This window comes from Petaurus breviceps, unplaced genomic scaffold (genome assembly GCF_028583685.1).
Source record: "Petaurus breviceps papuanus isolate PSGF00001 unplaced genomic scaffold, PetGlider_PUasm1.0 64, whole genome shotgun sequence".
NCBI lineage: Eukaryota > Metazoa > Chordata > Mammalia > Diprotodontia > Petauridae > Petaurus > Petaurus breviceps.
Genome location: NW_027186428.1, coordinates 2,831,354 through 2,848,348, shown reverse-complemented (window position 1 = coordinate 2,848,348; position 16,995 = coordinate 2,831,354). Strand labels below are relative to the sequence as shown.

At 35.9% G+C, this 16,995-nt stretch overlaps 1 protein-coding gene across 15 annotated transcripts in view; it reads right to left on the bottom strand.

The window, feature by feature from the left end:
• Positions 1-16,995, bottom strand: part of KLC1 (kinesin light chain 1) — a 108,541-nt gene that overhangs the window by 38,846 nt on the left and 52,700 nt on the right. For all 15 annotated transcript variants that reach the window (XM_069103786.1, XM_069103789.1, XM_069103785.1 and 12 more), the window contains exons 4-11: positions 14,434-14,512; positions 11,368-11,593; positions 10,053-10,140; positions 9,222-9,323; positions 7,240-7,413; positions 7,011-7,110; positions 978-1,027; positions 826-893 (exon numbers count right to left, since the gene is read on the bottom strand). In XM_069103786.1, coding sequence (XP_068959887.1) covers positions 826-893; positions 978-1,027; positions 7,011-7,110; positions 7,240-7,413; positions 9,222-9,323; positions 10,053-10,140; positions 11,368-11,593; positions 14,434-14,512 — 887 coding nt within the window. The remainder of the gene's footprint in view (positions 1-825; positions 894-977; positions 1,028-7,010; positions 7,111-7,239; positions 7,414-9,221; positions 9,324-10,052; positions 10,141-11,367; positions 11,594-14,433; positions 14,513-16,995) is intronic.

Here is a 16,995-nt window from a genome sequence, read left to right as displayed (position 1 = left end):
TCTGAGTTAAATTTATTTTCATACCAAGCCAAGGACCTTCACAATTTCTAATCCTAAATCAATAGTCTGAGATATGAAAGTATTTCAGTGCCTGAGGGGTTAAAATGGGTTTTTAACCTGGGAACTATAAAACTGATTTTTCTTTAAAAATACATTTTGATAAAAGTATCTCTATATAAACAGTTTGTTATAGCAAATGTTTTATTATATACATCTTAAAACATTATCAGACAGCCAACAGACTTCATGGCACAAAAAGTTTTAAGAAACTCGTTGGTTAAAAGGAAAGACAACCTTGGGTTAGGGGCACTTTGCTTTTTTTGTTACGTAAGTATAATGGCTCAAAGCAAGCTGTCACTAAAAAGCTGTGAGCATGCACTTGCCCTTATTAGGGAGAGGCTTTAAAGTCATAACAGTGCAGTACAGGAGCTGAAATGCCCATTGCTACAATGCTTATAATGCTATTTCATAAAATGCCTCTGCTTTCAACCATGAACTACTAAGAATAAAGTCATTAGTGGAAGCAATAGACTAGTTTTGAGTAGAAATAGACCCACAGAGTACCTGGAATAGATTTTTAGAGGAGCTCGACATGCTTTAAATTTATATACTTCTTATTCCCCCAGCAAAATGAAAAGTTTCGTAAAAGCAGGGACTGAGAAATCCAAAAAAATTTTTTTACATCCCTGATGCCTGGTGTGCAATCACTCTTTGTTTGACTTTCAAATCACCAGTTTAATGCTGAGGAAAAGTTTGAAATGATAAAAATATAATGCCTGAAATATCTCCAGCAACTTCAATTGTATACCAATGTAAAACACGTACCTATCAACTTTGCAAGCTTTGTACCAGCCACCATACTCCCCAAAAGATGTCCCATCCTTTTGTTTTCCCTAAATTAGAAATGATATAACAATTAATCTTGAACTCACACAAAGAAAATTTTGAACAATCTCTAAAAAATGTTATAATCTTACTTTGCATTCTTCTCTCTCCTCAGCATGCATCCAAATGGGTTTATTTTCATCTGGGGGAGAGGAAAATTAGACATTAACTAAACACAACAGAGAACATTCTTATAATGTTATAAAGACTTCAAAAGGTATTCTTTTTTATGAGGAGACAAGCAAGGCATAAATAGCTACTCACATTTATATAGTATTTTAAGGTATATTACAAAGCACTTTTCTCACAATGCTCCTATAAGGTAGGAAGAAAAATGAAAAACGGAAATTGATGGGAAGAGCAATTCTACTCTTGAAAGGTCAGCAAGCAGAAAATGGGGTTGACCATATATGTTAGCAAAAAGTTTTGCAGCTAAACATACAGAGGTAAAACAAGTGATCAGAATCATAATTATTCTGGAATATTTTCCTTACTTGCTTCTGCCTTTAGGAATCCCTTATTTCCTTCAAAACTCTGTATCAGCACCACCTTCTACATGAAGTTTTTCTCTGATCCCCCCAGCAGCTAGGGTCCTCCCACCCCAAAATTATTTTGGACACATTTTGCATATCCTTATTTATATATGTGTATTCCTCCCTAACTGAATTAGATTCACAGGAGAGAGGGTTTCATTTGTCAATGTAGCTACAGAACCTGGCACATAGTAAGTGCTTAATAAATTCTTGTTGATTAACTGATTCTATGGTCTATGTGACTCTCACTATAAAAGCTGGTATTCTAAAGTCTGCTAGCTTTTAATCAGAATTCAAAATGAAATGATTATATATTTAAAGAAATATACCTCAGAATGGGTCAACCTTATTCTCATTGAATTTGGCTTAGGGAGGGAATGACATACTCACCCTAAAGGAGAGTAGGGGGGAAGGGGATGAGAGGGGGGATGATGGAAGGGAGGGCAGGCTGGGGTGGGGGAGGGGGAGTTGGAAGTACAAACTTTTAAAAAGGGACAGGATCAAAGTAGAGAATAGAACAAGTGAGAGGTAGGATAGGAGAGAGGGAAATATAGTCAGTCTTTTACAATATATCTACTATGTTAATGTTTTGCATTGTACACATGTACAACCTATACTGAACTGCTTATCTTCCCAGTAAGGGTGGGTGACAAGGGAGGAAGGGAATGAATCTGGAATTCAAAGTTTTAAAATCAAATGTTTAAAAAATATATCTATATCTATATATATACACACACATACTATTATTATTATTTTACATGTAACTGGGAAATAAGACATACAGGCCCTGGGGCATAGAGATCCACCGTGCCATACTGCAAAGTCAGAGGGGGTATGGGAGAAGATAAAGGAGAGAGCAGATTGGAGGATATTTTGGGGTGGCAGGTAGGGGAAAAACGGGGAGAAAATTTGTAACTCAAAATCTTGCAGAAATGAATGATGTAAACTAGAAGTTAATAAAGCATTTGATTAAAATAAGAATAAAAAAGACACTTGCTGTAAAAAAAAAAAGAAATATACCTCAAAGGATACCCAATCAAACGCCCTCATTAATGGAGGGGAAGTTGAAACACAGAGAAATTAAAGGTTACCCTGTTAGTAAATGGCAGAGCTAGGATTGAAACTCTAGTCCTTTAAGACTCCATATCCACTAATTTTACCACTAAGCCAGGGTTACTTAATATGGGATCCACAGATGAAGATCTGTGTATAGACTTCAAAGAGTCCATGAACTTGGATAGGGGAAAATAATCGTTATTTTCACTAACTTCTAACTGAAATTTAGGATTTCCTTCAGTTATGAATGTAGGCAACCAACATTATTATGAAAAGGGTCCATAGGTTTCACCAGTGTGCCAAAAGGGGTCCATAACAGAAAAAAGGTTAAGAACTCCTCCACTAAAATATGCTGCTTCTATTCTCTTACACTCACACACACATACCTTGAAAGTATATTTAATAATCTTACCTGGGGCAGATAACATGATTTAAGAAATCATTTGGCTACAAGAAGACATACCCAAACAATATAGCTAATAAGCCTTGGGATATTTATTTTGTATATTAAACAAGTAATCTTTACCAGTTTCAATATTACATTATAACACCAGTATATATAACTAAATGTAAGAATTTGAGGCCATCACCGTGGTCATATTTACATTCTTTTTTTTTTTTTTTTGCTTTTTTGGGAAGGCAGCTGGGGTTAAGTGACTTGCCCAAGTTTACATGGCTAATATTTGTGTTAAGTGTCTGAGGTTGGATTTGAACTCAGGTCCTCCTGACTCTAGGGCTGGTGCTCTATTCACTGGGCCACCTAGCCACCCCTGTATTTACATTGTTAAATCCAAAAACAAACAAAGCCCAACTGTTGATTTTACTTCAAACACTAAATCTTAGGGAGACAAATGCAAGTAATACATTTAAATGCATGTATAATAAAAACCAAAACCCAAATAACAAAGCTCCTCAATGAAATACAATTTCTAGTTATACTTCTAACCACTTTCAGGGGACAGCCAAAAGAAAACAAACAGGGGCGGCCAGGTGGCTCAGCGAGTAAGAGCACCGGCTCCATGTAACCTTGTGCAAGTTACTTAACCCCAATTGCTTAAAAAAAAAAGAAAACAAATAAGAACTATTTCATATCAACAATTTATTTTTTTTTAAATAACATTCCACATAAATCCTTAGCCTTCTACAAAATGATCCCACTGCTTAAAAGTCTTCCATGTCTACAATACTGCAAAACACAGCTGTCTCCCACAGTAACTTGTCTTTCTTCCTCCAGTACCAAAGGAGGCACTGACCCGACATTCCCCCTGAAATCTGTATTTGACTCTTATCCACCTTTCTTCCATGGCAACCACATCTACTCACACTTTATGGTGATGACCCATAAATCTATTTACCTATTTCTAGTATCAATCTCTTCCCTGAACTCCAGTTCTGTATTTTCAACTGCCAGTAGATATTTACATCTATATATTCTACCACTACCTCAAACTCCATGTGCCCTAAGCTGAACTCACCACTCTCTCCTACAAAAATCTGCCCTTTTTTCCACTTCCATATTTTGTGGATGACTACCATGTTCCCAGTTAATCAAGCCCAGAGTTATCTTTGACTCTTCCCTTGTCTTCATATTCTACATCCAAATGGATGAAACAGCTCTCATACCAAGCACTTCCACTGCACTCCCCTTACTTGTAATTCAGGCTCCCATTTACAGAGGCATGGCAATATGGTGAAAAGATGACAGACTGAGAGAGATGGTTTTCAAATTCTACCTTAATACATGCTATGAGACCACAGGCAAATCATTTGATATCTCAAGAGTCTCAATTCCATCATCCATAAAATGAGGATAATAACAGCTATAGAACTTACGTAAAAGTTTTTGTTGTGAGGAATATAAATGGGGTAAAAGTGCTTTTAAAACTTCACTGCTCACATTAACTAGTAGAACAGTCTAATTAACCTCTCTGAGTCTAATCTCCATTCTCCAATTCACCCTTCATATTAACCACCAAAATAATCTTAATAAACTCTTCTCAAAAACCTTCAGATGGCTCTCCATTGCTTTTAATAGGACAATATGTATTTAAGGACCTTGTGTTGGTTTGTAATTACATCCAACTCTTCATGACCCCATTTGGGGTTTTCTTAGCAAAGATACTAGAGTGGTTTGCCATTTCCTTCTGCAGCTCATTTTGCAGATGAAGAAACTGAGGCAAACAGGGTTAACTCACTTGCCCAGGATCACAAGGTTGGTAAACTGTCTGAAGCCAGATGTGAAATCTGGAAAATGAATCTTTCTGACTCCAGATGTGGCATTCTCTCTCCACTATGCCATCTAGCTGCCCTAAGGCCCTTGTACATATATATATAACTATGTATTTAAACCACCTTGAACTTATTTTTAATTCACTATATTCCCCTCTTTGTGCCATATACATTACAGCCAACCATATACAAGCTATTACCAAGTCTTATCCTGCATTATTCCCACTTTGTTCATTCACACAAGCTGTTCCAGAGCCTACAATGCATTCTTCACATGTCTACCTCCTCAAATCTGCCCTTATCACATTCTACTTCATGTTGTACCTATCTTTGTGTACATGGCTTATCCTCACATTAAACAGTCCCTTCAAGACAAAGACTGATATTTTTCATCTATATCTCCACCTAGCACACAGTACTTTGAATTAAAAAAGTACTTAAGTCTAATTTGCTGAATTTGATACTCAGAATGATAAACCTAAGTATCTATAGGACCCTAAACTATCACAGAAAAATTTAATCACATTCATTAGTATACTCACTTATGCTGAGAAAACATTTTAAAGACAGTAAAGAAAATACAGAGACTCCTACCACCAATTCCACCCAGACACAATCAAGGATTTAGTTAGAACTGCAAGGGGTCTTTGATCCAATTCTAAATCTTTCTATAGATCACTCAAGGAAGTGAGATAAGAAGGTATTTCTGCTTACATCTTTGCAAAAGTAGAAGACCACAATTGCAGAATACCACATATGATGTTAGCCTTTTTCAATATATTGGCAAGCTCTGAATGGCTTTTTTTCTCCCCTCTCCTTTCAAAAAATTCTTTATTTTGAGAGGGTGGACAGGCATACAGTGAGATATTAAGATGATACAAAAACAAAAAATAACCATTTTTGAAAAAGATATTAAAAAGCAAAGAAAGAAAATGGATTCCTACACAGAGGAAATGAAATGACTTGCCCAAGATTATCTATTTGATGGCAAAAAAAAAAACCCACCAGGAAACTCTGGTATAGTCTACTACTTCTGTAGAGAGCTTTGTCTACTGTCTCCCTAAGGGAGAAATGGGATCAATTAGAGTATTTTCAAAAGTATTCTCTTGAAACACAAGGAGCCTTTCTAAATGTATCTATGGCTTCTTCATGTCCTAGAACATGATCAGTTATTGTGAATTCTATATATACAAATGAATGAAAATCTTCCTTTTTTTTTCAATTCGGTTCTCCCAATACATCTATGAGTCAAGTTTGGAATTGTGGTGGGGTTTTTTTTCATTTATTTTTATCCATATGTGGTTGATATGGTAAGTTTTCTAAATAAATCAAAGAGATTCAACAACAACAAAAAAATCAAAATTCACAAAAATCTGAGAACTCAGAGGATTAGTACTGTTCCATGTGGAGATTATTAGACACTAGAATAACAGCTTAAAGCAGAGTTAAATGCATCTTGTGCGGAATTATCTTTTGTAGGAGCTTCGTCATCTATCATCTTTGCATTTAACTACTAAGCTAGTGCTATAAGTTCATTCTAGTCCATGGGGACCCAAATCCTTGCCTGAACTGTTGCAATACCCTCCTAAATGGTTACCCTGCATTGCTATCCCTAAAACACAAAACTGACTTAAAATTTCTAAAGGTTCCTTCTACTATTGCACTTAGGATAAAATACAAAATCCTAAGTATGGCATTTAGGCCTTCCACAACTTGGCATTATCTTTGACTCTTTCCTTTCCATCACTCACAATATCATACCAGAGGCTAATATGTCACTTTCCCCTCTACAATATCTCTCAATAGGTTTTTTCACTGGATGTGGATAACATCTTCCTTTGTGGCTAATATGAGTAAAAAGTACACAGCAGAGGACAAAAGAAAACTTAGAAGGAAGCACAAAAAACCAAGGCAGCTTTGAAAATGATGTATTGTATTTATTACATAGTTTTTTAAAAAGTAAACTGTGAAACAAACAGAAGTTAATGAGTGTATATTGAAATCTCTTCTTGTGCTGTGTATATGTAAATTTGTCTTTTTGTATTTAAGTTCAAAATGAATTAAAAAAAAAAAAAAGAAATCTAGGCCAAAAAAAAAGTAATGGGAAAGCCAAAATAATCAAAAGAAGGTCAGAGGCTGAGGTAGAAAAAGACTTTGAACTTTGTCACTGACATAGAAGAAAAAGAAACTTAGACTCTCCAAACTTTCTGATCATCAGCGGTGGAAATTACCACTCATTTTTAAAACAATTATTTAAAATAGTAAACTTCATTATATTTCATTATAAATGTTAACTAAATTTCTTACCATCTACAGAGCCAAACTCTCTCTCATGTGCACGAGTGAGAATCTCCTTGTATAGTGTTTCAGCCTGCTTGAATTTCCCTTGCTTCAAGTAGCAGGATGCCTTTATTTAAAACAAAACATAACAGGTATCCCTTAAGCAAAACTGAAATATATCTTAATGTACATAACTAAAAGTTAAAATTACTGAATGGAACTCTGATGCACTCTTAGTTAATTTCCAACTACATACCAAATTATTTTTTGTTTTGGCCACATTGGGGTCATCTGGTCCCAGTTTTGTCTGGTAGATCTCAAGAGCTCTTTGATAATAATATTCTACCTCCTCATACTTGCCCTGGTTCTGGCAGAGTAAGGCTAAGTTATTTAACTGTTTAGCAACATCCGGGTGATCTTTTCCCAAAACCTAAGAATAAAAACATACATTATATTAGGAAAAAATTCCTCCATGCTAGATAATCATTTAAATTCCATCAGTCTAAATTTCAATATTTTTTGTATCCTTATTTCTTCCCAATTTGTATTTTAAAATTCAACACCAAAATGCTCAATATTTGACTACTTTATATAATTCTACTGAATGACACCATGATAAAGATGTGCCTTTGTAATTTTATATCACATTGGGCCGTTTTTAAAATTCTCATACCTAATTCTTCTTATATTACCACTAATCATTTTTAATATATATGTCAATACCAACTACACATAAACTGGAGATAAATAAAAAGAAATAAAATGATATAGAAACTTATTTTTTTTTTACCCTCTGGGACTCTGTCCCAGAAACTCTGTTTACAACTCAAATCCTTTAGGAGTATACTTTTTTAAGTTACAGTACCAGTATATTAAAATAATCTCTCTGAGCAAGTAATTATTTTGGTACCAAATTACTTTTTTTTTTTTTTAAAGGGGAAAGCAGGGCAATTGGGGTTAATGTGACTTGCCCAAGGTCACACAGCTAGTAAATGTTAAGTGTCTGAGACTGGATTTGAACTCAGGTCCTCCTGACTCCAGAGCCGGTGCTCTATTCACTACACCACCTAGTCGCCCACCAAATTTCTTTTTTCTTTTATTTTTTTAGTTTACAGGATTCAATTCCACAATTCCTTGAGTTTCACATTTTGTCCCACTCCCTCCCCTCCCCGTCCCAACGCGGCACATAGTCAAGTATAGGATCTGTAAATACTTTCACATTATACATTAGTCAGGTTATAAGGACGGATTGTACCAGCTGGAATGAAAAATGGTAAAAAGGACATAAAACCAAATAAGAGAAGAAAAAAGATCAGGTATTTTGCTTCCACCTGGATATAAATTCAGTTCTTTCTAGTTCTTTCTCTGGATGCACATATTTCTCTCCATCATGAGTCTTTTGGGATTGACTTATATCACAGCATTGCTGAGAGGAGTCCAGTCTATCAAAGTTGGTCATCACACATACGTTGTGTCTGTAATTGTGTACAAATTTCTCCTGGTTCTACTCTTCTCACTCAGCATCAGTTCTTTTAAGCCTCTCCAGGTAAATATGAAGTCCATCTGCTCCTCGTTTCTTACAGCACAATAGTATTCCATAACATGCATATACCACAACTTGTTCAGCCATTCCCCAGTTGATGGGCACCCCCTTAATTTCCAATTTTTTGCTACCACAAAAAGAGCTGCTATAAACATTTTTGTACATATGGGTCTTTCTCTCATTTCTATGATCTCTTTGGGATATAACCCTACGAGTAGTATTGCTGGATCAAAGGGTATGAAAGTATTTATAGCTCTTTGGGCATAATTCCAGATTGCTCAAATTTCTTAATGCAAGATTGCATAAATAAATTTTAAAACACAATATTACTATTGATAGTTATTCTTTTTCTCTCTGAAAGAAGATGGTATCATTCTTTCCACCTCTACACCCTTCTGAATATTGATTTCTTCTTTAAAATCCTTTCTGAAATAAAGCCAGCTCCTGAAGACATATCTTCATACTTCCTAAATACCTACCTTATCCTCAACTGCTCCCCATATTCACACTCCCATACTCAGTATCTGGGATACACTCCCAAGGCTTTGAGGACAGTCAATTTCACAATTTACTCCCAGTAAAGAATCAGTAATAAAATACAGTTATAATCCTGGAGATCTGTGAACATTTGAAATTAAAATGCAAGAAAAGAATACAAATATCAGGCTATCACATTGTGCTCTGGTCTTTCCTACCTTCTCTCTGATCTCCAGGGCTCTCTTACACAAAGGCTCAGCTTCTTTGTACTTCCCTCTTTTACCATAAAGCACCGCAAGATTATTCAGAGTTGCTGCCACCTGTCAAAGTACAAACATTAAACACAGCAAAACTGACCAAAACTAATATATGAAAACAGTTAACACTACATAATAGATAAGATTCAATTATATCCTAAATGTACAGTGGAGGACTCTTAATTGGATATAAGAATATAATTTTACTGTAAGTAAATATTTAATCAAATCATAAAGGTATTTTCTGCTTTAGATATACCAAAGGAATATATCCAATATGGAATAAATATCACATATTAGTCCAGGTACAATAAGAGTGCCTCACTGTAGGATAAATCATGTAAAATAACATATTGCTGAGCATAATTAAACAAATCATAGAGAATAGCATGATCTCAACATTATGTTTTGCTAGAAGCGATAAAGCAAACCAAAAAAGGAAAAATTCATGGGCATTTAGTGCTGATTTGTGGGGAGGGAATAAAAATACTTTAGAAATTTTTTTCACAAGTACATGCAGTTTGATTTAGAATCAAAAAAGTAGTACTTGGACCATTTTGTGTGATACATTGCTTTAAACAGATCACATGTGCACTTGGATAAGGCAAATATTGGAAGTGAAGAACACTTAGGACTTATAATTGGCAATCAGTAAAGGAAGGGCTCCTACCTTTACCACCTAATGAATAGACTGGTCTTAACCCTTTCCTGTTGAGTTTAATATTAAAATGAGTTGAGCAAAACACAGTAGGGAAAATAATACATCAAAAAGGTGAAAAAAAATATACAAACCGCTGGATGATCTTTGCCCAGGGTTTTTTCACGGATAGCCAGTGCATCATTTAGTAGATTAGCTGCATCTTTGTATTTATTCTGATCTCTAAATTTAAAAACAGATATTAAGTTCTGTAACTCAACTGAGATTTTCTCAAATGATTTTGTAAGTTGGAGTGAAGAATAACAATAAACAATAAAACTAGGCCTTGACACAGAAGGTAAGGCATGCACAGCTCAATCTTTCATGCTGGCTGAAAGTGCTAAGTTTTGTGGACAACATAGACTTTACTCCTGATGAAATCACCCAAGTTCCCAGAATTGTTGCTGCAATAGCTTCAACTTCACCAGCAATGATTAGAACTGATTTCCAACCTTAATTCCATTCCTCTATCAAAGATCACTAATGAAAGGTAACAGGAGATATGACCAGTAAATGGGGTACAAGCCCCAATGTGACATATTTCTATATAATGTCATAGGGGAACAGAGTGAATATTTCTGAGCCTACCTACATAATTAAAAGGAAACCTACTCAAAGACTATACCCAAATGGATTTCTCTGACACTCTTGGCTATAGACTTATCTGCACTCATATCTCTCATATTTGGGTGAAAAACTTATTTCACAGAAATAAATACTTGGTAAGTCAGGTTTCTAAAATCAGTGGTAAGGGGCGGCCAGGTGGCGCAGTAAGAGCGCTGGCCCCAGAATTGGGAGACCTGGGATCGAATCTGGGCTCAGATACTTAGCACCACATCCAGAAATAACTGGCCGTGTAACCTTGAGCAAGTTACTTAACCCCAATTGCTTTAAAAAATACATAAATAAATAAAATAAAATCAGTGGTAGATTTTTGTTCTGCCTCATCTTTTAAGAAAGTAAACAATTCCTAAAATTAAAAAACAAGACAAAAATCTACCACTGATTTTAAAAACCTAACTTATTAAAGATGTTTCTATGAAATGTAAATTTTTCCAGACAAATAAAGAGAAATGACAGAGCACATAATAGAAATGTATAAATTCAGTGAAGTGAACTACCCAAGAGAAGAAATTCTGCTAAGAGTAATTTCTAACCCCTCTCTACTTCACCTTAGGGCAGGTCTTAATTTTGGGTTTTGTTTTTTGCCATAAGTTAACTCAGATGGAGGGCAAGACACTAGGAGCATTCTTCTTTCTGAATCAAGGTCAGTTTCCAAGGTACAAAGATTATCTACAACATAAATTAGTAGAAGATAAGATAAGCTTATTTTTAAAAAATATATATCTTCAGAGTTTTCTTGTTTTATTTTTTTCTAACAAAGGCACAGATGACTACAGAAACACTCACCTGTATACCAGAGCCAAGATATTTAGCATGGTGGCAACATCAGGGTGATCATGACCAGAAGTCTTCTCAAGATCTTCTAGTGCTTGTTTGCACAATGGTACGGCAACCTCATATCTACCTTGGGATGCATACTGAATAACGAGGTTATGAAGAGTTCTAAGCCTTGCTGGAATTTCATAGCCCCCTTGTTGGGCAGCAGCAGCTGCACTGCTATGCTGCTGCTGAACTACAAAAGAGATGATTTAATTATAATTTACTATTAAAGAAATTCACAATCTAATCAAGAAAACAATTATCACAATGAACATGAAGAAGGTAGTTTTGTTAAGAATATCTGGTTTGTCATATCATATAATCTTATCCCAAAATTAAGTTCATTTGATTTTTTTTAAGTCAGTATCCTAAAAACACCCAATAGTGATCTAAAACTGCCACACAAAATAAAACAAAACCATATTACCATGTATAAACATAATTTAAGAATCTACTGGAAATCCAATTACAGCTTTAAAAATCAGTATTTCTTGGATTTATAATTCTTCTATTTGCTACTTTGTAGTAAATATGAGAGGCAGAATGGGGGCCATGGAAAGATGGCAGAACGTAAGTTAGGAATATCAAGTCCAAGTCCTGCCGCTGACACATATTTATGGCTATGTGACCACAGGCAAGTCATATATAAGCTCTTAGTGCCCCAGGCCACTTTCTAAGTGAAAGGTAAGTTCATAAACTATCCTGGTTGAGGTTTCCATACAATGAGTTCCCTGCATTAAAGAAATCACATGTCTATACTAAAATATGTGTATATTTTTATGCATGTCTATGTGTACGTATGTATGTATGTATATATGTATGTATACAAAAGTTCTAATTACATGGCTATATCAAAATTACTCTTAAAAGTAATTTTGATATAGCCATGTAATTAGAACTTTTGTATAGGGACAAGGGACAAGGGACGGCCAGGTAGCACAGCAAGTAAGAGCACCGGCTCCAATGTCAGGATGACCTGGGGATCGAATCCCGGGCTCAGACACTTAGCACCCACCCATAAACACCTGGCCTTGTAACCTTGAGCAAGTGACTTAACACCAATTGCTTAGGGGCGGCCAGGTGGCTCAGTGAGTAAGAGCACCAGCCCCAGTGTCGGGATGACCTGGGGGATCAAATCTGGGCTCAGATACTTTAGCCCCACACCCAGAAATAACTGTCCGTGTAACCTTGAGCAAGTTACTTAACCCCAATTGCTTTAAAAAAAAAATATTGACAAAACAGAAATATAATCAACTCCTAAACATCTACCCTATGGACTATATTTTAACTACTTACTTTAGGAGCTGTTAATTCACAACTGACTGCCATAGCACAAAGATGTGGCCCTGCTTCATAAAATGAGGAAATTTGCCTTTGGGACCACGGCCTATGCTCCCAATATATCTAAGTAATTAGGGCAGTCCTTTATCACAATTCCGCTTACAAATAATTTTATAGAAGAGTCACTTTGAGGCCTTGTCCCTCACTAAGAATCACAGAAACTAGGTAAAAAGGGTGTTTACTTGTAGAGACCACAGGGATCCCTGCAACAGAGTTGTGTGATTAAAGCCTCAGACCTGCAGGGCTCCCTGACACAGAAAATGGGACAACAGCTTCAAAGCATGCCTAATCATCGGTATATTTTAATATCAATGAATAATTATACCTTTAGTATAGGAAGTCAGGTTGATTTTTAAAAAGGTATGGGAGAAATACCACTTATTTATGATATCAGTCTAACAAACCAAAATTCTGCATACTGTGATTAAAGAGAGCTAGTTTTCAGGGGCAGCTAGGTGGCAAAGCGAATAGAGCATCTGCCCTAGAGTCAGGAGGAACTGAGTTCAAATCTGGCCTGAGACACTTAACACTTAACTAGCTGTGTGACCTTGGGCAAGTCACTTAACCCCCACATTGCCCTGCCTTTCCCCCTCCAAAAAGAAAAAAAAAAGCTAGTTTTCCTTATGCAAAGGCAAAACAAGAAATGCAAATTAACAAATGCTGAAATAGCCCGAAAAGAATGCTATCTACTCACACATATAGATACAACCCTAAAAAACACTATAGAGGTGAAAAATGTTAAGTAAATAATACTTGGTTTATATGATGCAACACAGTCATATTAAACAATGATTCCCCACTGTGCCTCCAACAAAACTTACTACCTAATTTTCCCACAACTTTTTAATGAAGTAAATTGCTTTACCAATAATATCTAAAATGAGGGGACTGGACTATATGACCACTAAAATCACGTATATCTTATGACCCTGCAAAATACCAGCAACAAAATTTCTCTCATAATTTTAAAATTAAAAGCCATATTCTCTCCTTTTTTATGTGTTAAGCCCTGCTTTAAGCCAAAACAAACTAAAAAAAAAAAAAACAAATCAAAAAACTGATACATTCTTTCAGAATACAATAAGCCTTACATTGAAAGGTTATATAACTCCAAAAAAAGATCAATTTGTTACTTTCAAGCAACAAATATTTTATAAACTAAGTAAAAAAAAAACCCTACACTATAAAGATTAAATAAATTTTAAAATCATAATTTACAACAGCCTAGCAATGCATAATAACACCAATAAACAAAAAAAGCAATGTAACATAGGGACAAATGAATGGCAAATTTCAAGCCAACCAAAGGAAACCTTATAATCTTGAGCCTCTAATTTGAAAAAAAAAATTCACTAATATAATAAATTATTCTCATCAGTATGACTCAAAAAACTCCGAGAGAAAAAAAAGGTTGAGCTTTTTATTCAATAACAATTACTTATACTACTATGACTCAATTGTTACTGCAAGTTCTATTTTACCAGAGTCTAAATTAATGATGCTTTATCATAACACAAGAAACATTATAAATGAATGAGAAACACAAACATTATAAATGCTGAAGAATATGCACTTTGTTCTGCAGACTATATTTGCTACATCTTCCATATAATACTAGAAACTACAATTATACACCACAAAAGACAATTAGGCTATTCATTTTATTTCAGGACACAACAACTCTTCACTTACTTCCTTGACCTGGATCATCTTCATCATTGGGGAAAAGGTCATCCAGAGGTTCTTTGGTAGAATCATTGTCTTTGTCCTCCTATAAAAAAATCCGCAAAGCATAAACCTTAAGACTATAAGTGTTATATAAATTTCTTATTCAACCATTTGGCATAATATACACTTTAACAAAAGGTTTTGTCAGAGTTTAAATTGTGATCTATATTGTGGCTTATATAGCGGCATGATGCAGCAGACAAAATACTGAGGAGGTACAGGTTCTAATTTCGGTTCCACCATTAACTAGCTAATTGAACAAATGAACTTAAAGGATCATAATAAATGGATCCATGTCAACCTGGAGGACGTTCTCTAATGGAATGTGCCACATATGTATAAATTGGTCCTACATGTTATTAAAGATCTTAAACAAGCTAAAAATATGGGCAAAATCTAGCAAAATTAAACTTAACAGGGGCGGAGTCAAGATGGCGGAGTAGAAGCAGGACCTGTGAGCGGCTTGGGTTTCCACCTTCTCCAATCAATGTAAAAAAGGGACTGTGAACAAACTTTGGAGCTGCAGAACCCACAAAATGACACAGAGAAGCTAACCTCCCGCTGAGGACAGCCCGACAGCCCAGCAGGCCGGCACTAATCGGCCAGCACAGCGTTCTGTAGGCGAGCCCAGGCCCCAGTGAGCCCAAGGTTTTAGCCCCAGGGCGGGTCAGACCAGCTGCTGGCTGAGGAACTACAGATCAGCAGCAGCTGTGGCCATTTCCAGAATTATCAACACATAGATTGGAAGGACAAAGTGAGAGGTCAGTGCAGTCTGGACTTTGGGACCCAGTAAGTGTGAGTGCTTCTCGCACCAAAAGCTTCTAAGGAACAAGCTGGTTACAGGCCATTGAGGACCTTAAGAAGCAGATAAGAGAAGTGGAAGAAAAATTGGGAAGAGAAATGAGAACGAAGCACGAAAATTATGAAATGAGAGTCAACAGCCTGACTGAAGAAAATAACACCTTAAAAAACAGACTAACTCAAATGGCAAAGGAGACTCAAAAAGGCAATGAGGAGAAGAATGCCTTAAAAAACCGAATTTGCCAGATGGAAAAAGAATCTCAAAAGATCACTGAGGAGAATGATTGCTTCAGAATTAGATTGGAGCAAATGGAAGCTAATGACTTTATTATCAAGTTGCTGTTAAACAGATCCAAACAAATGAAAGAATAGAAGGCAATGTGAAATATCTCATGGGAAAAACCACTAGCCTGGAGAATAGATCCAGGAGACATATTTTAAAAATTATTGGACAACCTGAAAGCCATCATCAAAAAAAGAACCTAGAAATCATCCTCCAGAAAGTTCTCAAAGAAAACTGCCCTGACGTTTTAGAACCAGAGGGCAAAACAGAGGTTGAGAGAATCCACTGATCAACTCCTGAAAAAGATCACAAAAAGAAAACTCCTAGGAATATTATGGCCAGGTTCTGGAATTCCCAGATTTAGGAGAGAATATTACAAGCAGGCAAGAAGAAACAATTTGAATATCATGGAAACACAATCAGGATAACCCAGGATCTGGCAGCTTCTACACTGAGGGATCAAAGGGCTTGGAACATAATATTCCGGAGGTCAAAGGAGCTGGGATTAAAACCAAGAATCACCTACCCAGCAAAACTGAGTATCATGTTCCAGGGGAAAATATGGTCATTCAATGGAATAGAGGACTTTCAAGCATTCTTGATGAAAAAACCAGAGTTGAATAGAAAACTTGACATTCAGATACAAGAAACAAGAGAAGCATGAGAAGGTAAACAGGGAAAAGAAATCATAAGGAACTTATCAAAGTTGAACTATTAACATGCCTACATGGAAAAACAATAATTGTAACTGATGAAACTTTTCTGAGTATAAAATAGTTGAAGGGAATAGAAATATATATATATGTATATATATATGTCTATATATGAGGGTATATGGGCATATGAATACATATGTGAATGTGTGTATATATGTTTACAGGTAGACATAGATAGAGGGCACAGGACCAATTTAACAGGAAGGGGTGAGACTTAAAAGGTGAAATTAAGAGGTGAGAGAGGAATATAATGAGAGGAGATGGGGAGAGACAGAATGGGGTAAATAAACTATATCATATAGAAGAAGGGAAAATGGTTACAATGGAGGGGAAGAATAGGAAGGCAAAAGGGAACGATTCAACCTTATTCCCATTGAATTTGGCTTGGGGAGGAAATGAAATACACACTAAATAGGGTATCTCACCCTACAGGAGTAGGGGGGAAGAAAATGAGAGGGGGGATGATGGAAGGGAGGGCAGGCTGGGGGGGAGGGAAGTTGGAAGCACCCACTTTTGAAAAGGGACAGGATCAAAGTAGAGAATAGAACAAGTTGTAGGTGGGATAGGAGGGAAAGAAATATAGTCAGTCTTTTACAATATATGTACTAAGTTATTGTTTTGCATTAGCCACACATGTACAACCTATACTGAACTGCTTATCTTCCCAGTAAAGTTGGGTGACAAGGGAGGAAGGGAATGAATCTGGAATTCAAAGTTTTAAAATCA